The sequence below is a fragment of the Armigeres subalbatus genome, unplaced genomic scaffold, assembly GCF_024139115.2.
Source record: "Armigeres subalbatus isolate Guangzhou_Male unplaced genomic scaffold, GZ_Asu_2 Contig561, whole genome shotgun sequence".
In the NCBI taxonomy this organism is placed as follows: Eukaryota; Metazoa; Arthropoda; class Insecta; order Diptera; family Culicidae; genus Armigeres; species Armigeres subalbatus.
Window position 1 is genome coordinate 524,883 of NW_026943327.1, and position 22,886 is coordinate 547,768.

Below are 22,886 nucleotides of genomic sequence, written 5' to 3' on the forward strand. Positions count from 1 at the left end.
ACTCATGAAAAAAATAAAGAATAAAAAAAATAAATCAAATACCTTTTTATTGCTTTGTTTTTGATGGGATGGAAATAGGAGCTATGAGATGAAGTGCCAAATCGTACCCCTATATTAAAGTCGGCTGTCCAGGCCTCCTATCAAAAAATAGTTTTTGGAGTTTATAGCCTTTTCGTTACATATTGTTGTACGAGAAAGGCATAAACGATTCTACAGACAAGAAAATTAAAACAACTTAGAAAGTTTGAAATCAGTTTTTTTTGTCATCTTCACAAAAAATTGTACTTATGTATATAATTACGAATCATAATGAAGGTTCCTCCAAATCAACGCGATGCGTTTGTTGCTATAGCTGACAGTTTGTCGCTTTGGTAAGGAAGCGTCAATGGAGCCAATAGAATCGCAACGACAGTGACAATTCAGGACAACTATAACGACTGGATTCCACCTATACATAAAATCTATAGGTGGAATCTATAAAATACGTCACGTAAAAATGTTGTGATCCACCCCCAATCGTCACTTGTACATTGTCACCTACATTGTACATGGAAAACAGCAGAGGTAATCACCTCCAGTGGCACGGCAAATGCTGGGTAAAGCGTACCATTGGTACTTCGCGTACCTGAAGGAATAAAATAGACCCCATCTCGCGGTCCATAGCCTCTTACCCAGCAACTCCTATCCCTACCTCCCCGCGGTGCTGGCCGGGATACGAGCAACCTTAGGGAAGATCGGGTAACCAACCCCGGTGGGAACTATGGTCGTATGCTGACAGGGAAGGGGGGGTTTGCTCCTCTCCGTCTGTTCTCCATGTCAGGATCGGCTCACAACAGCGTCTGTTCTCCATGTTAGGGGCGGCTGATCATCGTCCGAGTGCCAGCGAGGGACTCTAAATGAAACTGTGCACCATGGTCCACCGGAAATAAGGAGGAATAATCCTCCGAAAATTTAGGGGTTTGGTGTCAGGCCCTGCAAGCCAGCCTTTAAAAATCTTAAGCAACGAACAATCAACAAGAGAGTACGGACCGGAACCATCGGCGAAGACCACTGCGACGAAAAAGGACTAGCGATTGGAAACTCAGTTCGTGGAACTGCAAGTCTCTCAACTTCATCGGGAACACACGCATACTCGCCGATGTGCTCGCATCGTAGCGCTGCAGGAGGTTTGTTGGAAGGGATCAATGGTGCGAACGTTTAGACGTAATCATACCAGAGCTGCGGCAACACACACGAGCTGGGAACAGCTTTCATAGTGATGGGCGAAATGCAAAGGCGTGTGATCGAGTGGTGGCCGATCAATAAAAGAATGTGCAGGTTGAGGATCAAAGGCCGGTTCTTCAACTTCAGCATAATCAACGTCCATAGCCCACACTCCGGAAGCACTGATGATGATAAGGACGCATTCTACGCGCAGCTGGAACGTGAGTACGACAGCTGCCCAAGCCACGACGTCAAAATCATCATAGGAAATTTGAACGCTCAGGTTGGCCAAGAGGAGGAGTTTAGACCGACTATTGGAAAGTTCAGCGCTCACCGGCTGACGAACGAAAACGGCCTACGACTAATTGATTTCGCCGCCTCCAAGAATATGGCCATTCGCAGCACCTACTTCCAACACAGCCTCCCGTATCGGTACACCTGGAGATCACCACTGCAGACAGAATCACAAATCGACCACGTTCTGATTGATGGACGGCACTTCTCCGACATTATCGACGTCAGGACATATCGTGGCGCTAACATCGACTCTGACCACTATCTGGTGATTGTTACACTGCGCCCAAAACTATCCGTCATCAGCAATGTTCGATACCGACGACCGCCGCGGTACGACCTAGAGCGACTGAAGCAACCTGATGTCGCCACTGCATACGCGCAGCATCTCGAGGCAGCGTTGCCGGAAGAGGGTGAGCTCGATGGGGCCCCTCTTGAGGACTGCTGGAATACAGTCAAAGCAGCCATTAACGACGCAGCGGAGAACAACGTCGGGTATATGGGTCGAAGTCGACGGAACGATTGGTTCGACGAAGAGTGCAGACAGATTCTGGAGGAGAAGGACGCTGTGCCGTTCTCAAGAAACACGCAAGTTCTACCAGAAGCTCAACGCATCCCGCAAAGGCTTCGTGCCGCGAGCCGAAATGTGCCGGGATAAGGATGGGAGCATCTTGACGGACGAACGTGTGGTGATCGAAAGGTGGAAGCAGCACTACGAAGAACATCTGAATGGTGCTGAGAGTATAGGCAGTGAAAGTCAAGGCAGCGGAGGAGATGACTACGTCAGTTCAGTGGACCACCTTGAGGGAAGTTAAGGATGCCATTCAACAGCTAAAGACCAACAAAGCCGCTGGTAAGGATGGTATCGGAGCTGAGCTCATCAAGATGGGCCCGGAAAAGCTGGCCACTTGCCTGCACAAACTGATAGTCAGAATCTGGGAAACCGAACAGCTACCGGAGGAAGGGGTTATTTGCCCCATCTACAAGAAAGGCGACAAACTGGAGTGTGAGAACTTTCGAGCGATCACCATCCTTAATGCCGCCTACAAAGTGATATCCCAGATCATCTTCCGTCGTCTGTCACCATTAGTGAACGAGTTTGTGGGAAGTTATCAAGCCGGCTTCGTTGACGGCCGCTCGACAACGGACCAGATCTTTACTGTACGGCAAATCCTTCAAAAATGCCGTGAATACCAGGTCCCAACGCACCATCTGTTCGTTGATTTCAAGGCGGCATACGACAGTATAGACCGCGTAGAGCTATGGAAAATTATGGACGAGAACAGCTTTCCTAGGAAGCTTACCAGACTGATCAAAGCAACGGTGGATGGTGTGCAAAACTGTGTGAAGATTTCGGGCGAACACTCCAGTTCGTTCGAATCGCGCCGGGGACTAAGACAAGGTGATGGACTTTCGTGCCTGTTGTTCAACATTGCGCTAGAAGGTGTCATGCGGAGAGCCGGGTGTAACAGCCGGGGTACGATTTTCAACAGATCCAGTCAATTTATTTGCTTCGCGGATGACATGGACATTGTCGGCCGAACATTTGCAAAGGTGGCAGAACTGTACACTCGCCTGAAACGTGAAGCAACAAAAGTTGGACTGGTGGTGAATGCGTCAAAGACAAAGTACATGCCTGTGGGCGGAACGAAGCGCGACAGGGCCCGCCTGGGAAGCAGTGTTACTATAGACGGGGATACCTTCGAGGTGGTCGAGGAATTCGGATCCTTGCTAACGGCTGACAACAACGTTAGTCGTGAAATACGAAGGCGCATCATCTGTGGAAGTCGGGCCTACTACGGGCTCCAGAAGAAACTGCGGTCGAAAAAGATTCGCAACCGCACCAAATGTGTCATGTACAAGACGCTCATAAGACCGGTTGTCCTCTACGGACATGAAACATGGACAATGCTCGAGGAGGACTTGCAAGCACTCGGAGTATTCGAGAGACGGGTGCTTAGGACCATCTTTGGCGGTGTGCAAGAAGACGGTGTGTGGCGGCGAAGAATGAACCATGAGCTCGCCCAACTCTACGGCGAACCCAGTATCCAGAAGGTAGCTAAAGCCGGAAGGGTACGATGGGCAGGACATGTTGCAAGAATGCCGGACAGCAACCCTGCAAAGATGGTGTTCGCTTCCGATCCGGCAGGTACGAGACGGCGTGGAGCGCAGCGAGCGAGATGGGCAGACCAGGTGCAGAACGACTTGGCGAGCGTGGGGCGTATCCGAGGATGGAGAGATGCGGCCTCGAACCGTGCATTGTGGCGTCAAATTGTTGATTCAGTGTTATCTGTTTAGATGTTAACTAAATAAATGAAAAAATGAAATATTCCAGAAGATCAGGAGACATGGTAAGATAGTGCGCAGGACATACGACTTCCGACTCCGAATCTCTAGGAAATCCAGGAGGAGATTGGCCGGCTGAAAAACAACAAAGGCTCTGGAGTTGACCAACTACCAGGAGAGCTTAAAAACGGTGGTGAGACACTGGCTAGAGCCAAATATATTATATTAACAATATAGCTCACTCTCATGCAATACTGGCGACCCATGATTTGCAGGTGGGTGGCACGACGCCATGTTTTTGCAGCCAACATCTCAGTGTAAAATTCATGATAGTATGTGTTTTGTTTACAAACATCACATTTGATTCTCATTAGGATACAGAACTGTCAGTGGGATACGGCTGCGCAATGTTGGCTGCAAAACAAACCTATTGTGTGAGATATGGATGCCACCGGGCTGATGATTTGGCGTATGTGGCGCCACCCGTGGCAGGAATGCAACTACTACACGCTAAAATTTCACGCAACCCTAATTGACGCAAGTGGTGTCAAATCTAAATAGCACGAGTCTTTCATGAAAAAGGACGGAATGGCAAAACTGTGGAATTGATTTTTTTACTAGCTAGTTTATCTTGTTTGAGATTTTTATCGATCATTTTTCGGCGAACTAACTCGTCATAAACATGGCCAATCAACAGGAAGCGTAAACTCGATTTCTAGAGTTTGGACACTTCCATTCAGCAGATGATCTTTTTCGTTTCTTTTGGGGTGTGCCACTGCGACCAGTTCCTTCTGGCGCGGGGTTCATTGTAAATCAAAACAATACTCCTTGTGGGATTCAATATTAACGTAAAGCAATCGCACGAAATAAATTATTCTAGGAATTAGTGAGCTTGAAATTTTAGTATTTTACCAGCGTTATGCAGATTCGTACCTATCAAAAGATACACAGTACAAGTTATTCTGAAATTAATCAATGACAGGGTAGATTTATTCCATTTCTACGACCTCTAGAGAATTGTCAAAATCTGGATAAATGTCAAAATAAATCTAGGCCATTTGTCTCAAATCTGGGTAAATGGAACTTCACCATTTTCAGATTTAACAACATGCTTCACGATAAAAATCTCTCCTTTTTTATCGATGGCAGCAAAAGTAAGGTAAGAATAGTGAAATACTTTATGGAAGTCATTCTTACTGCGTTCAATGGATAAAAAATTAATGCCGTCAGAAAAATGAATTTATCTTTCAATTTCTAACCATTTTACAAAACCCAAGGTCAAAAATATCTGGGCGAATTTCACCAAGTGTGACATAGACCCGTAAAAACATGTTTATCCTAAAATAAGAAACTGTTTTTTGACAGGGTGACTTTTTACTCAAAATGGGTAGAATGAGAATAGCCTGTACCAGTGTCAACAAACATTTTCAGGATATACGTCACATCTACACGCTTAAATGATAATGACCAAAACAAGTTTATCGACCATTTCAGATAACAGATGGTGCTGTATTCACTAGTAAGGCTGGCTCTATTTCGATGTATGGGGAAGAGCGAAGTGACCTATATTGTTAATATAATATATTTGATTTAAGGCTTAACACAAAGTTTGCAGAAATTATGTTGAAAAGTAATAAGTTATTGTAGTGTTACCTTATGGGGGGCATATTCTACCGTCTTACCCTAGCTAGATAATCAAAAGCCAATCAAAAGAGACTACATCATAGCTATAATACACAGAAAGAAATAATGAAAAGTAAACAGCGCGTAAAACTTGAGGTGCGGAAATTTACGCTTTTCTACGTAGAAATGGTGCCCTTCCTAACAAGTTTGCTTACAATTTGCATGCAATATTGATGATTCACGTCAAATATTGTATACATTTAGGCTATATCCCGCATGGAATTACGCTAATAATGGCGTTCCATTTATGTGCATGATTTTTAGCGTAAATTTCAGTGGATTTTTCTATCTGTGTAGGGTAGAGAACCATTTGGGCAGCACCCCCTATTCGCGTCAGCAACGTTCATTACTCGAGCGCATTACAACCGAAATACTTGTTTTTCAGTACATGGTTAGTTTCTGTCGATATCTAGTGATAAACAAACAATCAAGCCATTTGATTGGAACGCGGTCGAGTTATTACCGTTGCGGACGGGAATAGGGGGTGCTGCTCAAATGGTCCCGCTCTTTACACACATTTTTTTATCTGGTTTGCAGTAGAAAAAAGTTGGATGAGCTTGTACTGATGGTACCCCAGCAATGCTTGGGTTTTAAATCAGGATTTCGGAAAAGAATAAAAGAGCTTGCTGCACATGCCAAATATGTTCATTGCATGATTCACCGATACGCCCTTCCTTGTAAGATCCTAAAGAATCGTAAACTAGGGGTAACGGCTCAAACCTTGGCCCATTATGCGACGGATAAGCACATTTATTGTTATAAATCTTCATACATTGCATTTCCAACCAGAATTATTCCACCAGCCGGCTTGCTTACATTTGGTTTTGACGCCAAATAGCAAAAAATGACGATGAATGTCCGCAATATCTCATTTAAACCAGCGAAAGTCTCGAGCGAAATGGACAAAAGGTCGGCATCCTTGTCCCTATCAGGTGGATAATTTTTCAGCCCACTTGGGACGAGTGATTGTTGATTTCGAACATACGAGAGATAAAGATGGGTTGCTGTTTATAGTACCAGTCATTTTGCTTGCGTTAAATAAAGGCAGCATGCAAACAAATAGAGAAAATCAAATCATCTTATTGAGCGTGAATTCTAATTGGTTGCATGTAAAATACTATCACACCGACTGTGAGAGTGCGTTTCAGATTCCCCCAAATAGCACGCTTACCAAGGACATGCTAACGAAAATACTATTATATGACTCATTTATTTCCCAAATATTTACCATATTTGCAAGTGTAGCAGTTTAAAAAAATGAAAACTGTATTAAAAACTGCACTTGCAAAAAGGCTACATGTTCTAGCCCTCATGTTGTGCCTTCAAACAAATTGCATACGTTAATTATTGGCTGCCGCATAATTTTGAGATTTACTGCTAGTTGAAACCATGGCAGTTATGTTGCTCTCGCTCTCGCGATACTCTCAAAGAAACTTTTTTCCAAAACGTAAACAATGCTTTAGGTGGGGATGATGCATAACGCACTACTGAAGAAAGCCAATTGTAAAACTTATTCTTATGCAATTCCTTTCTTTGTACTGTGCATAAACAGTTTTAACTGTGCCAACTACTCGATATTATTACACAATTATTCATAAATACAATTATTGGATGCTTGTTTTTAACTCTGCCTGCATTGAAGTTTCATGATTGGTACGTGCGTTTGATTCCACTCCTCTCTATATCGATCAGCTGTTGTGAATCCTCTCAAAACTCTCACGTGTTTCAACTTCCCGAGTTGAAAGAATACTTTTTCGGTATCATTTTACAGATCAAAATACTTTTTGCAAGCAATAATAAATCTAAATTATGATGAAGGTATTTGTCAAGTAATTTGACTTGAAATTATTCACATGAAATGACGTTGAAAGTTTATCTAATGAAACATACGATCCATTGTATCTTTCCATTATAAATGAGAAAATGTTTGTAGGATTCGTGCGAAAGATGATAAAACTAAATATTCATGCACTAATTGAATCATTTATTTGCGAAATTATGAAGAAAATGGTGTATCGAACCACGAAAGGTTGATGCTTGAATCGTGTTTGGAAGCCGTAAGGTAGGCAATTATTTTTAGTATGTTCTGCGAATGAAAGCGATTATATCGTGATTCGAGAAAAGCATCATGAGGGCCCATTTACAAACTACATGACGTTTCAGGTTGTGGGAGGGTACTTGTCTGAGCGTTAAGGACTTTATAAATTTCAGAATCCTACCATACATGAAGCATTACTAGAGGCTTGGTGTGGGTTGAGTTTAGCGTTATGTAATTTGCGAATGAAACTTAACCGCTGAGTGGATTAACCTGTTTTAACAAAAATTCTTAGCAACCTAATCGCAAGCATCGGATATTTTATCTGCAGCTTTCGATTATTTTCTCCAGTACGGGTTATTGGTGAGAATGTTTTGATTTTAGAGTTCCACCTATACTAACGTAGTGCTACAAATCGAAAGCGCATGCCACCATTTGGCTACAGGTGCCCCCAGTGTTGTCCAAAAAAGTTTTGGTTAATTATGTCGCTATACTAATGGAAATTGTGAAATAAAAATGATAGCTGACATAGCGTGGTTGTTATCCATTCATCTGATGTGCGAAAGCAGGTATGTTCATTCAGAAAACTCTTTTATTGGGCAAATAAAAAACTCTAGCACAGCCAGCCTGCATAAGTCAACGAAACATGGCTGCTAAAAAACCGAGTCAAAGTGATTTTTCACGCAAGATAATTGCTTGTAATAGTTTAAGAAGTGTATAAATCTAGAGTTATGAAGCAGATATATGTTTGATACACTTTTCTATAGAAGCAGTGGTTAATATCTCCCTACAAATCGACGTATTATCGCTGAAATATTGATTAATTTGCGTGATGAGCCAATGTTACATCCAGGGCCAACATTACCGCCGGTAACCCTATTCTGATTATGGATCGACTGTACGCGACGGTTTCGACACGGGAATTGTCACTTGTCATAATACGAGTTTGTACAATCCCGTTTAATTCCAGCACTTAATTGTACCTTGACAGATTCGTATTTCGATCTCAACAGTAAGGTCGTCTTCAGTGTCTCGTACTTGACTCGACTTACGTACGAGATACTGAAGACGACCTTACTGTTAAGGTCAAAATACGTATCTGTCAAGGTACAATTAAGTGGTGGAATTAAATGGGATTGTACAAACTCGTCTTATGACAAGTGAAGACATTCCACTAAAAAGCTCAAAATAATTTTCTTTACGGGAATTGTGTCCTTTTCTATATTTTCTCCTAGTCAGTGTTGAAACGTCGGATAAATAAAATGAACTCGTTGTGAAATTTTCAGACTGGTTAGCCGTTCTATAAATATAAGAATCGTAAACTATATCAAATCTGGGACGGGCTTTTCTTAACACACGTTTGTTTTAGGAACTTTGCACATAAATGCATACTAATCACGAGGTCCTCCTCTTCAACGCTGTCAAACGTCGGCTATCGAAAGGCAATGTTCTTACCCACGATTTTGATTTGAGGGATAGAGCATTTTTTTAACTGAGGGAAAGGGAAGCTTCCATATTAAGTATTATAGATATGATAAAACAACGGTTACCAGCGTGAAAGATTTGAGATCGGCAACGTAGTCTTCATAAATCAGTTAGCGTTGGCGAAGTTCAATAAACGCGTCTGTCTACGGATACATAGGGTGGGTGTACCAATTGTCGCCATACATAAGAACAACTATTTTTAAAAAAATAAGTAAAAGGCATGTGGGTGGTCTTTACATATCAAGCGAAAGGTTGTTCTTCCTGCTCCTTAGAACAGCTGTGAAAACCACAGTAAAATTTGTTATAATCCTCGAAATCGATTAATTCATAATAGGAACGCATGCACCAGTTGTGGCACTCTTCATAATTTTGGTTGCTTGTTTGGCAAATCCCATTGTTTTCTTATGTGATTGGCCAAAATGGGGCCACTAGTGCGACAACTGGTGCAAAGGACGTCAAAAATTAAGCAAAATCAATTTTTACAATTATGCTTTGCTTGTTTTGGAGGAGATTAAAGATGTTATCGTATCATATGAATATGCTTTATCGATATGGACTTGGTTTGCGGTGATTTCATTGGCCATTGGACATATAAAGCACTAGTCCGACAACTGGTGCTGATGCCACAACTGGTACATTTAGCCTATATGCAATCATTTTGAATTATTATGAAGTAGTCTTCAGTCACTCAACTCAACTGTTCACAAAACATTGACACGCTCATTCGGTAACCTTGATCCACAAACCTACTGATTTCGGTCGTAACAAAGCAAGGCAATTAAATGCGTTCCCGCGATTGCTTCCATTTGGGTTTACACATTGGATATAGGTTTGATGAAAACAAAAGCACTAGCATAAATACCACACATATACTCACCAGAGTGTAAATGGCACTCGTCAGTGCTAAATGTTTCGCGTGCAGCATTCGACAGCATCCATTTGCTCGAAGTGGCCCGTAAGGGTAGAGAATTGCCGACTTCATGGCTGTTTCGTGTTGTGGTTTTAATGGTCGGGTCCACTCTTTTACGATGGTTCCTGTTCCCACTGCTACTGGCTGCTCGAGTACCTTTCCAAGTAGTGTGCAGCAACGCGAGGACTGAGGCACGCCGTCGAGTGGCGAGAAAACAGGATAACGCCAAGAGGTGCTGCCGCCAACTTACGAGTTTCAAGGGTTGCACGGTTGAAACGTTTAGAAGTAGTTGCAGTTGATGTACACTTGAGTAGATGCTTTTAAGGTACAAACGTAAAACACAACTCCATGTAATCTTATGTTCCACTTCACTTTGGCTGTTTTTTTTCTTTAGGAAGATTATATTCTGTTCATTATTTTGTTCACTATTTATTCATCGGTGTTGAATCCAAGCTAATTATGACGTGTCGTGAGGCTTATTTATTTTTCATTATCATCGTACAAGTATCTGCTGAAGGACTTTTATAGTGCCACGGAAATTTAAATTCTAAATATAAGATAAAATCATAAACTTTTCCATAGAAAATGGTAACCAATTTTGGTAGATAGACTTGGTTTCTCTTTGGCTCTGAATGTAAATCAAATATTTCAAAATAATATGAGAATATATGTGGTTTAAACGATTCATAAAAACTATTATTTATTAAAAATATTCTATAGCATGATATTTTTATAGCATGTGCTAGATGGATACCTATACAAGTTATTTTTAAATATCAATTATAAATGGCTATTCTGTCTTTAAATAACTAAAATAACTTCGGCAAAAGTATTAGGTATTAGGTATTTTTTCCTCAAGTACTGTCGTTTTGTCCAATATTTTATCTAACAATTTATGTTCATATGTGGATTGAGATTGAACAAACATATATACATAAACGTCATAATATACATTTCCCATTATGGAAATTATGACAGCAAGAATGTCCGGTTTGTTATCAGGAAAAAACACATAAAACTTAATCATTGTCCAGAACAGCATAGCGATGTACTCGCTGTATCCATATAACTAAACATACGTTTGCCACTCGGTTATTTGTTCTACACAAGCAACTACCGTTGTTGTTGATGACGTGGGGGATGGCTAAAAGTTGAAAGACATCGAGCAAATCAACTTCCCGCAACGCTGAATGGCAGTGAATGAAAAATAATTTTCGCATCGCAAATCATATTTCGTATTTGTAAAACGATAACTAGGCGATAATTTAGCAGTTGATAATAAATCGGTAAAATTTACAGACTGTTCTTAAGTTTTCTTAAATAGCAGTTACATCCCATTGTTCAAAAGAAATTCAAACAAGTAAACCTCAAGAGTTGAACTATGAAACTATAATAATGGTTGTAGCTTATTGGACCTTGAATTTCCAATCAACAATAATCTAAATAGTTTATTAAAGTCTAAATCCCTTTATTGCATTTTGTACGACGATAAAAATAAAAACAAATCCTCACCGTATTCAAGTAGAACTATTAGCAAACTTTATCATCGGTGCAAGAAATGTCTGCCTTCCGGCGAACATTGGTACACAAATTGGATTCCATTTGCAATGTCGACGATTTTGTCCGTTTCATGTTGTTCGGGTGGAATGATTTGATTCACGTTGTCGCAGTCTTCTGCATTCCAGAACTGTTCACCATTGGATCGCTTTTGCACAAGTTGAGCACGGTGAACACGGCTTCGAATCGTTCTACGGAAGAGTTTCGTATGACAATTAGGTACTGCTTTCCAGACTCGTTGTTTTCCAGTTGCAACCATTTCGCCCATCGCAGATTGATTTGATGGATGGAATCTGTTTTTTGTCATTGCTTATTATTTCCTCTATACCGCAGAAAATAAACGCACCCCAACTGGCATTCACTCCCCCGCATAGCGCTGGCAGGGTTCGCTGGGTGTTTGAAGTCGTAAAACTCGAAATGTTCGCCGGACAATCATTCTAGAAAGGGAAAATAGAGAGAAGGAAATAAATTCAATTGGAAGCAAATACAAAATGTAAGTACTTTGTATACAAATGAGACCAAAAATAACGACATCCATCGACGGCGTCGGTGTCGAAGGCGACTATAGCATTTATTGGGAAAAAGAGATTGGTAGTTTGGCATCGGAAGCAAATTATAATAATTGATTCAATTTGTCGACTGCTGGGGATGTCCCTTGCGGGATTACAAATACCATGTATAATAGAACGTTAGGAAACCCGATGAACGTGTAGAGATTTATAACTGGATAAAATATTGGACAAGATTTAAAAAAAAATGTGAGTCAGAATAAATCACAGATTTCTGTGAAATTTCACCGAAATCACGAAGTTTGAGACGTCGTAAGATGGGTTTCGGATCAAATCGAAAAGTGGCCACTTCCCGGGGGAACAAGGTTTCCGGAATGCCACGAAGCCTGACCAGTACCACTCAGATATCTCAAATTAGACTCTATTGAGCTCGTTTCGCGAAATCATGAAGTTTGAGACTTCGCAAGATGGGTTTCAGATCAAATCGAAAAGTGGCCACTTCCCCGGAGGAACCAGGTTTCCGGAATACCGCAGAACCTGTCCAAACCCACCAAGGAACCTTGGAAGAGACACTATTGAACATGTCTCGTGATGTCATGAAGCAGGACACACTAAAAAAAATGAGTTTTAAGACTTTTAGCAAGGACATCCTATTTAAGAAAAAAAAAATGTACCCCACTAGACCCCGGAATTATGTCGGAACCATGTGGTCATTTTTTAGTGTAAGCATCAAAGGAGGATAAGGGTATTAACGCACTTTTCGTTTCTTCATGATTTTCAATCTGACGACCTGAACTGAAATATGGTTTGGACGGCTTTCGGTGTAATCAAATATAGCAAGATTGGTATGACATATCTGGTCAAGTGTATAAGCAACTGTTGAAAAGATTTTGATAAATTATTATACAGTTTCTGTAAGGTTCTTATGCAGAACTTTATTAAAATCTGCCCTCCGCTGGTTGGGTGTGCGTAGTTCTTATAAGGAAAGCCATAATGTGCAGGTCCACAGAAAACAATCTTGAAATCTTTGAAATGACTGGTCCCGTAGTTGACCCGATTTTTTCGTCTCACAAGCGGATGGTCATGGGGTCGATTCCCAGTCCCTTCACCAAACTCTAGTCAGTCGCCGGTTCTGCAGCCCATGTTCTGCATACGGTGGCGTTTTGGGGTACGTACCTTACCGTCATGGCTGCCTGAAGACGACTGACAGCTTGTTCATCTCGGAGGCATTCCTGCAAAGTTACCCGGATAAATGGCAACCGAACAATGCAACAATCATTGGATACACTACATGACATACGAGCACAATATACTCACGATGAGATGGACTGGCAACGACAACAATTATTGAAATCTAAAAATAGATTGTATGTGGAATCTATGTGAACAGCGCAGGACGTACTGAGCGTATTTTCATGGGCGTAGCCAAGGGTGGGCAGGGGGGGGCCGTCGCCCCCCCCTAAGTTGTGGAAAGATTGCACGGGTACTGAAATGAATTCCCTTAAACATGTGCACTTTACGATCCAATCATATACAGAAATAGGTGGTTGAAATTCAAAAGATTCCCAAAACTTATTAGGGCATCCAGGATCCATAATATATGAAAGTTCAAAACAGCTCGAAACATTTCGGACTCAAAAATTCTCCTTGAAATCCTTCTAGAAGCTCCCCTGGGAACTTCTGAATTCCTCCGGAAAGTTATCCACAAATTCCTCTGAAAATCGTTTGAAAATCCTTCTCATGTAATTGTAATTCCTCCTTATCTAGAAACCCCCCACTATTTTTTTAGGAAATTCACGAGGAAATTCCTTGAAGATTTCTTTTCTTCTCTCCAAGATTTACTTCTAGATATTTCTTCGGTTATTCTCTCTTCAGGAAAAATCCGTCATTTCCTTCAGGCATGCATTCGAGAGTTCTGTCAAGAATACATACGGAATTTCTTCCCAAAATTCTACCAGAAGTTTCTTCAAAAATTTATGACGGAAATCCTCCGATTTTGCGCCATAATTTCACTTGTAAATCTATAAGAAATTCCTTCGGAAATTCTTCTAGGAACTTCACCGGGCATTCCTCTCGGAACTCTTCCTTTAATTCCTCCGGGATTACTTCCAGGAAATTTTCCGGGAATACCTCCAAACATTCAATAGCGAAATCATCTAGTATTCCAATCTGGAATTCTTTTCGCAATTACTTCAGAATATCCTTCAAGAAATCCTCTAGAAATATCTTCATGAATTTCTCCTGGAATTCGTCCAAGTATTTCCCCAGAAATTCTTACAGGTATTCTTTCTGGAGTTTCTTCAGGTACTTCTCCAGGAATTTTCCGCGGAAGTGTACTAGAATTCCTTACGGACTTCACTCGGAATTTACTCGGATATCTGCCAAGAGTTCTTCTAGAATTTTTTTCGGAACAATCCGCAGGGATTTTCTTCAGCAATTCATCTGGGAATACTTTCAGGATTCTGGGAATTTCTGCATTAATTCCTCCTGGTATTTTCCTGGGAATTCCTTCAGATATTTTTTCGGAAATTCCTTTAGGAACTTCTCTAAGAATTATTTCAGGATTTACATATGGGAATTCCTCCGGAAGTGCTTGTGGGAGTTCCTCCGGGAGTTCTTCCAGGAGTTTTTCCAAGAAATTCTCCGGAAATACCTCCAAGAACTTTACAGGGAATTCCTGGACGATATTTGGCAGGAATTTCACGGGAAATGGGATTTTGGAAGTTCCTTCAGAAATATTTTTTCTCTTCCTGTAGGGTTTTCCATCGGATATTCCTCTGAAGCTCCACCAGTAGTTCCTTCGGGAATTCAATCAGACTTTCTTCCAGGAATTCATTTAGCATTTCTTTAGGCATTTATCTAGGTTTTTTTAAGAATTCTTCCAGGAGTTCATCCTGGAATTCTTACGGAAGTTCCTTTGGGAGTTCATCCTAGAATTCTTACGAGAGTTCCTCCAGGATTTCCTCCGGAAGTTCTTCCTGTAGTTCTTCAATAAATTCCTCCAGAAGTTCCACCGGCAGTTCCTCCGAGAATTCCTCTGATAATTTCTCCGGAAATTCCTATAGAAAATCCCCCGGGAGTTCCTCCGGAAATTACTCTGGGAGTTCCTCCGGGAGTTCCTTTTCAGAGAAACACCCGGAAAAACTGCCGGTGAAACTCCCGGAGGGATTCTCGTAGAAACTGCTGGTGGATCTCCCGGAGGAATTCCCGAAGGAACTGCCGGAGGAGCTCCCGTAAGAACTCCCGGAGGAATTTCAGGAGGAACTCCTAGAAGAATTCCTAGAGGACCTCCAGGCATTTATCTACAAATTCCTCCAGAAGTTCCTCGGAGAATTTCTCTGGGAGTTCTTACGGGAATTCCTCCGGGAGGTTCTTTTAAGAATTCTTCCAGGAGTTCCTCCTGGAATTCTTACGGAAGTTCCTTCGGGAGTTCATCCTAGAATTCTTACGAGAGTTCTTCCAGGATTTCCTCCGGAAGCTCTTCCTGTAGTTCTTCAATAAATTCCTCCAGAAGTTCCACCGGCAGTTCCTCTGAGAATTCCTCTGATAATTTCTCCGGAAATTCCTATAGAAAATCCCCCGGGAGTTCCTCCGGAAATTACTCTGGGAGTTCCTCCGGGAGTTACTTTTCAGAGAAACACCCGGAGAAACTGCCGGTGAAACTCCCGGAGGGATTCTCGTAGAAACTGCTGGTGGATCTCCCGGAGGAATTCCCGAAGGAACTGCCGGAGGAGCTCCCGTAAGAACTCCCGGAGGAATTTCAGGAGGAACTCCTAGAAGAATTCCTAGAGGACCTCCCGGATGAGCTCCCAGAGAAACTATCGGAAGAACTTCTGGAGGAATTTCCAGCTTAATTTCTGAAGAAAGCCTAAATGATTTCCTGAAAAAAAGCCTGAATAATTTCCTGGAATAGTTCCTGGTGGAACTCCCGGAGGAATTTCCGGAGAAACTCCCGGATGAATTGCTGGTGGAATTCCCGGAGGAACTCTCGAAGGTATTTTCTGGAAGAATTTCTGAAGAAACTCCCGGGAGATTTTTCAAAGGAACCCCGGGAAAACTACCAGAAGCATTCTCGGAAACAAGAGAATTCAACTTATAGACAAATCTCGTCTAGCTGAAACCTTTGTTGGGGTTTGTAGCTGGACCATCATCATCATCAGAGGACCTCCCGGAGAATTTCCTGAGGAGCTCGCAGAGAAATTCTCAGAGGAGCTTCTGGTGAAAAATCTATATAAATTCCTGAAGAAGCCTAAATAAATTCCAATTCTGCCGAAATTCCCGGAAGAATTTTCAGAGGAACTGCCGATAGAACTACCGGAATTATTTCTCGAAGGAAATCCTAGAGAAATTGGAAATGCCGGTGGAACTCCTGGAAGAATTCCAGGAGGAATTTTCGGAGAAACTCCTGGAAGATCTCCCAGTGGAAATCTTCAAGTTTCCACAGGAATTCTTCCAGGATTTCATTGCGAATTAATCTTGGAACTCCTCCGAAAATTCCATTGTTGATTTCATTTTCGGTATAATTTCTGTATAAATTTCCTGTGGAATTCCTGGAGAAATTCTTTGAAATTTTCACAAGAAATTATTCGAAACAATTCACGGAAAATTTTATGGAATTTACACAAGAAATTCGAAGATGTTTCGTTAAATTCTCAGGAATGTTTACTGGCAATTCTGCGGAATTTCCACGGAATATTCTTATTCTTCTTAAAAATTATGGGAAACAGCAGAACTTATAAAGAAGTTCGTGAAGATTTTCTTGGAGTGAATAATGGTGGAATTTTCGGATCAATTCCCGGCAAAAATTATGGTGGAATTCCTGAAGACACTGCCGAATAAGTTGCTGGAGGCATTCCTAAAGAATCCCTGATAGAATTTCGGATAGAATGTCAGGAGCAATTGTCGAAGGAATTCCTGGAGAAAGCTTGCATATTGATTTTTCTGCCTATTTTATAATAAATATTATTTCAGAGAGGATTTGTTTAGAAATTCAGATGTATGGTTCTAGTTTTCTTAAACTTATGGACTTATGGCACCCACGGCTCACCTTCTACGGATCGTACGGAAGACTAGAACTGTCATCAGAGAGGCCATCATATTGGCCGGTCGCGACACTAGTTTTCTTAAACTTATGGAAGAATGCATAAGACAAGACTTAAGGAAGAATGCAGGATTTTTATAATAATTGTTATAGCCGATTTTATATTCTTTCTGAATACTAAGTTCGTTAATATTTTTCTCACTTTATTTAAAAATATCTGATGAGTAATGAATCACGCATTTTTAAATCCATTATTGTTTTAATCATTATTGTTTCGATTTGGTTTGGATTTGGTTTCATATGTTAATATTCATGTGTTTTTATAAAACTACTATAAAACTACGAAAAAAGTTGCCCCCCCCCCTTCTCGAAATCCTGGCTACGCCCATGCGTATTTTAATGTGCGTATTACCTTTCTCTTCTATGGTAGAATTTAAGACCTGAGCTCATGAATGTTTTGAATGGATTAGAATGTCCCCAATAGCATTCTCAACAAATAAAATGCATTTGCATAGTTTGCCTTTACTCCCATGTTAAAAAAGTACCCAACGGAAAATTTATTTACCCAAATGGAGGTTTAATATACTCAATTTCGACCTCAAGTAACAAAACTCAAAATTGGCTTCCCGTATTGAACTGGCGTCGTTGGATTGTTTCGCTCTTTTGTTTTTGACAACAGAAGAAAGAGTGGATGAAAGAGAAAAGAAAAAATAACTCAAAAGTAAATTTAAAAAAACTCAACGCTGGGTACTTTTTTTCTTCCGTGTAAAGCGTTGGCTTGCTTCGTCCCGAGCAACGATAGCAGTGACGTTAATTATTTACAATGAAAATTGATGTTTACATACGTGTCGATAGTGCCTTGTTTTTGTATGCCGTTGACCATTGTCCAAATGGCTTATGAAACAATTCCGCAAGCAAATGCGCTGCTACATTAAAGTGATCAAACGTCCCGGATTATGCGGGACAGTCCTGGTTTCAGCTTACTTGTCCTGCATTGCCAGGTGTCTCGGAAAACGTCCAGCATTCCATGATGGAACTGTGGATCTGGAGAATTTATGGAACCTGCAAAAATAGGGAGGTCTAGAAAATCTCTAACAGATCCGAATAATCAAAAGAAAAAGGAGAACGGCAGACCACCTATAATCCAAATGACTATAGATGTCTGTATGAAAAGAACTTAACCTAACAGGAACGATCAGCTGTACGAACAAATAGGGCATCCGTTGACGGAACACGTCCGAAGAAACATCAAAATAAAATAGGTTGAAAACGTGTTTAGTTGGTGGTTAATTGAACGAGTGGGCGAGCATAATATGTGCTTAGTAAAATCGTACAGTTTTAGCTGAATGTATGACAAAAGGTCGAAATACAAAAAGTCGAAAGACAAAATGTCGAAATGACAAAAAGTCGAAAAGACAAAACGTCGAAAGGGACAGAAGGTCGAAAGGACAAAAGGTCGAAAAGAAAAATAAGTCGGAAGGGACACAATTTCGATCAGAACAAGTTGATAACAAGTTGAGTGTATTCCAAAGGAATGTGTGAAATGGATTAAACTTCAAGCGGAAATAATACACTTATCTCATCAATCAATGTTGAAGAATGAGAAATTTTAAAAGAAGGAGAAGATAATTGATTCAAAAAATAAATTAAACTTGTGTTGTGCGAGATTGATTCTTTCCGTTTTAGTTTCTTGTCTATTTCGACCTTTTCTCCTTTTCGACTTTTTGTCTCTTTGGACCTTTTGTTTCTTTCGACCTTTTGTTCTTTTCGACCTTTTGTCTCTTTCGACCTTTTGTTACGTTCGACGTTTTGTCTTTCAACCTTTTGTCCTTTCGACCTTTTGTCATCCCTACTTTTCTAGTAAGTTCTAGTTTTGGAATTATCCATGTCAAGCCGTGGCAAATAGATGATGACCATGTAAACCAAAGCGACATTATCAATCTCATACTTTTGCTTCCACCAAGGCTTCAACTGTTTGTTACAACATCAAATGGAAAGGAATACGCACCGTCATTGTCACCATTATCGATTGCCTTTGTTGTAGGGCGAGATAGCATAGTTTGATCATATCACTCGTACATTTCGGAATGATATTAGGTAATTCATTCTATAATCTTTACCTTCCATCTGCGCCAGCCTGCAATGAGCATTCTGAGCATACTGAGAACAAGCTTTTCACCAAGAAAAAGTTCAACTTTTCTCGTTTACTTAAGCATAAACTTCTTTGTTTTATGAATGCGGCGTGCCCTTGGATCCGATGCTTGGAAGTGGAAGTATTGTGGCCCCTGTTGGATGCAACTTGTTGCGACGAAATTGTTTAATTTTAAATTCTACCAAAAAGTTTATCCTCGAAATTGGCCAGCGCACTTGTTTTTGGTAAATGAGAACAGTGCAAAACGGAATCTCGGGGCAAAGTAGCCTAAATCATAAAATCACTCATATAGGGGAATGATTCGGCACTTCATCCCATAGCTCCTATTTCCATCCCAACAAAAACAAAGCAATGAAAAGAAATTTGGTTTGTTACTTATTTTTGTGATTTTTTTCAGCAGTGATCACGCTTGTTAGCAAACATTAGTTAGCAAAACATATTTTAAATGCGTTAGAAAGTCTCAAAAAAACTAGTTGTTTTGAATAGGAGATCAATGTTCACATGCAGCTAACTTTGTAAATTTTACAACAACATTTTGAAACAGATCTGTTTTCTTGACTGTTTTGGTGAAAACAGCTCAAGGGGTGCATATTGGACTTTTATCCCCTACATACATGTGGGATTTTCAGTCAAAATATATGGGAAAACACTTCAGCATTATTCTTTCAGTAGAAGCACAAGTATTAGAACGCTACAGGCGCTGTTATTCCATCCAGCTATTGATATCAACAAGATTCAACCATTCTATGTAGAACCGCGGATATCGCATAAAAAGTTCGATCGATTGAATGTCTAATTTGTTGCTTTGTTTGTTCACAAGTACGAAAATTGAGCTTCTTATCTTCTCCACTTTTCTCTCCATTGGCATTACATCCCCCACTGGCTCATTGCCGCCTCGCAGCGGTTTCTAAGCCAAGGTACCATTTTTGCATTCGTATATCATGAGGCTAACACGATGATACTTTTATGTCCAGGGAAGTCGAGACAATTTCCAGCCCGGAAATTGCCTACACCGTACCGAGAATCGAACCCAGCCACCGGCTGAAGAGAGCCCCTTGATTTAAATTGAACTACAGGGATGAAAAACAGAGCCATTTGCAGGGATTGAACTTATCATTTCATTATCATTTAGTATTCAGCCAATAACTCATTCCAGATGAGGAATTCCGAAAAGTGTTGTATGGCGGACTTCTAGCGCAGATTCCCCTCTACAACTTTGTCTAAGGGTACATTGCTCTATGTCTAATATAAACAGCGTAAAACTAAAAACCCCTGATTAATCCACCTAGCGGTGATGATGCCTTTCTCGCTCGTTCAAAAGGGTTGACAAACATATTTTTCACATTTGTTTATGGCAGCCTTACTTTGTACCGTTAAATGCACAAAAACGATCCAGAAAAATGAAAAACGATCCATAAATAACATCTGAATGTTCCATAAAACGCTACCTTAAATCCAAAAAATAGCTCAGGCGTATCCATAAAGATTAATTTTAAGATCCATAACTAAGCATAACTAAGCTAAAAAAATAAACCAAATAATTGGAAAATAAGTATGTACCTTTAAACATGATCAAGAAAAACAATATCATACCTGCTATTTTCCCATCATCCATTTGGAAAATGATCCATAGAAAACTACATTTTGATCCATAAAAATACAATTTTATGATCCATAGTTTTGGATATATGATCCATAATGTTGGTCATTTGACAAACTTTCGAGTGTTTCTTGTTTTGAAGTCAGAATCCAGCTTAGGCTTCTGGCACCCATCAATAAGTTAGCCTTTTTAAAATTATTGTTTTGAATAGTATGATTCTTCATATAGATAAGAATTCATTTTTTGCTGATAGCAGTTCCGTTTTTGTCATTGACATTCAACCACTTTTAACTAAGATTTACGAATTTGATCCGACTTAATAAAATTTGAAGGGAATTCTACTATGGTTGCTTTTCTTCATATGGAGATCATTTCGGAGTGATTAACGGAAGGTTTTATTAAAATTGATTCATATTAATTTGTTTTTGTATATATTATAATGAACTGATCTAAAATTATTTATCAGATCACTCTGTACAGGTAAACTATCACTGTACAAAATCTGATAGATTACTCGTGACAGAGCTGGTGTTACCAAAATCAGCATACTTGGGCCAATAATGTCTAATACTTTATATCATACTGATTGCATATTATTCTATTATTCTGATATTATTCTATCAGGAAATCAAAAATCGTTGATTGCCTTAGAGTAATTTGTTATGGATTATAGCAAGGATGTTTTCGATCATTTAGTAATATAGGTTCGATAATTTAGTAGTTTGTCAATAACTCATTCCAGAGGATAAATGTCGAAAAATATTCGCACCAGAAGTCCAGAAGAATATAGTAAATATTTATAGAAAATCAAAACCATTTACTAAAATAAATTGTTTTATTTACAAACAAATTGTTAGACCAGCCATGTTTTACATATACTGTGCCAATATGAATTATTTGCTGCAACGCCAGGGAAAATGCATTATAGTGGATTCAAAATAAATGTTGAAATTGATTCTGAAGTTGCTTCCCTGCACACCAAAACATTATGAATATTAGGTGACATATTTGAATGAATTGACACAAAAGACGTAAACTCAATCGTATATGTTTTTCAACGTCAGATGATTTAAATATGCCACGGAACCTAAAAACATAGCACCAGGTGCATTGCCGCACGAATGCACAAGCAGCCAATGATCAGTGCAAATTGCATATAACCTGTTATACTTCGATCACCACTCATCCAAGAAGTAAAGATAGCTAAGAGGTAACGTTCCAGCCTTTCACTCAGAGAATCTGTGTTCGACGCTCGTTCGGTTCTCATTTTTTTTTTCAAAAACATATTTATAAAAAAAATTTATTTTCTATAACTCAATACTACATTTTTAACATCGTTAACATTAAAACATCGATTCTGAGAGGCGAGAGCACTCCCACGCAATCCAACACCACCAACAGGTAGCCGAAGTATTTAGGTAGCCGAAGTATAACATATATATGTTAGACTACATATCTACACATGTCTTTTAATCGAAATAATTAGACTTTCATGTTGCCAATCTAAAAGAAAATTAAATTTCAAACCCGAAAAATCAATAGTTAGATTTCGGCTAAAATGTGTTTTAACATTTTAACCCGTTTCGGTCTGACCTAGAAATCAAAATTGAAATAACCCGTGTAGGCTCATTTTTCGTCCGATTGCCATGAAATTTTCAGGGAAGAAGCGTCATCATGTCTATTTTTTGGTACAAGACTTGATTTGAACATGGTGCCAATCTGGCCGGATTTATTAACGGGGGGTCCTGGGTCAGATGCAGTCAAAAACGGGTCATTTTTTTAAAACCATTGATAAATGAACGAAAGTGACCAGAATGCTGATGCAAACGTGGTCAATCATCATTGACCAGCATCAGAAGTTAGTTTTGATACATTTGAATCACCAGGGCATGGTTCCGGATGTTCCGGAAACCTGGTTCCCTGGGGTATCCCTGGGGTGGTGGACACTTTTCAAGTGGACACAACCCAGTCTTGCGACATATCAAACTTCATGGTTTTGGAAGAGAATCCTAATAGATGAGTTTTTGGGAGGTTTTGGACACATTGGCCACATCCGGAAGTGTTCCCGGGAGCCTGGTTCCCTCAAGGAAGTGGACAAATCTCGATTAGCACCGAAACCCATCTTGCGACA

The 22,886-nt window shown here is 40.1% G+C and overlaps 1 protein-coding gene across 3 annotated transcripts in view; it reads right to left on the bottom strand.

Annotated features, from left to right (window-relative positions):
* LOC134204409 (uncharacterized) overlaps positions 1 to 22,886 on the bottom strand; it is a 122,639-nt gene that overhangs the window by 29,230 nt on the left and 70,523 nt on the right. Inside the window, exons 2-3 of one of the 3 annotated variants that reach the window (XM_062679232.1) lie at positions 11,409 to 11,890; positions 9,864 to 10,321 (exon numbers count right to left, since the gene is read on the bottom strand). In XM_062679232.1, the coding sequence (XP_062535216.1) occupies positions 9,864 to 9,968 (105 nt within the window). In that variant the 5' untranslated portion in view covers positions 9,969 to 10,321; positions 11,409 to 11,890. Of the gene's footprint in view, positions 1 to 9,863; positions 10,444 to 11,408; positions 11,891 to 22,886 lie in introns of all 3 variants that reach the window. The other 2 variants (XM_062679230.1, XM_062679231.1) reach the window with 2 other exon arrangements.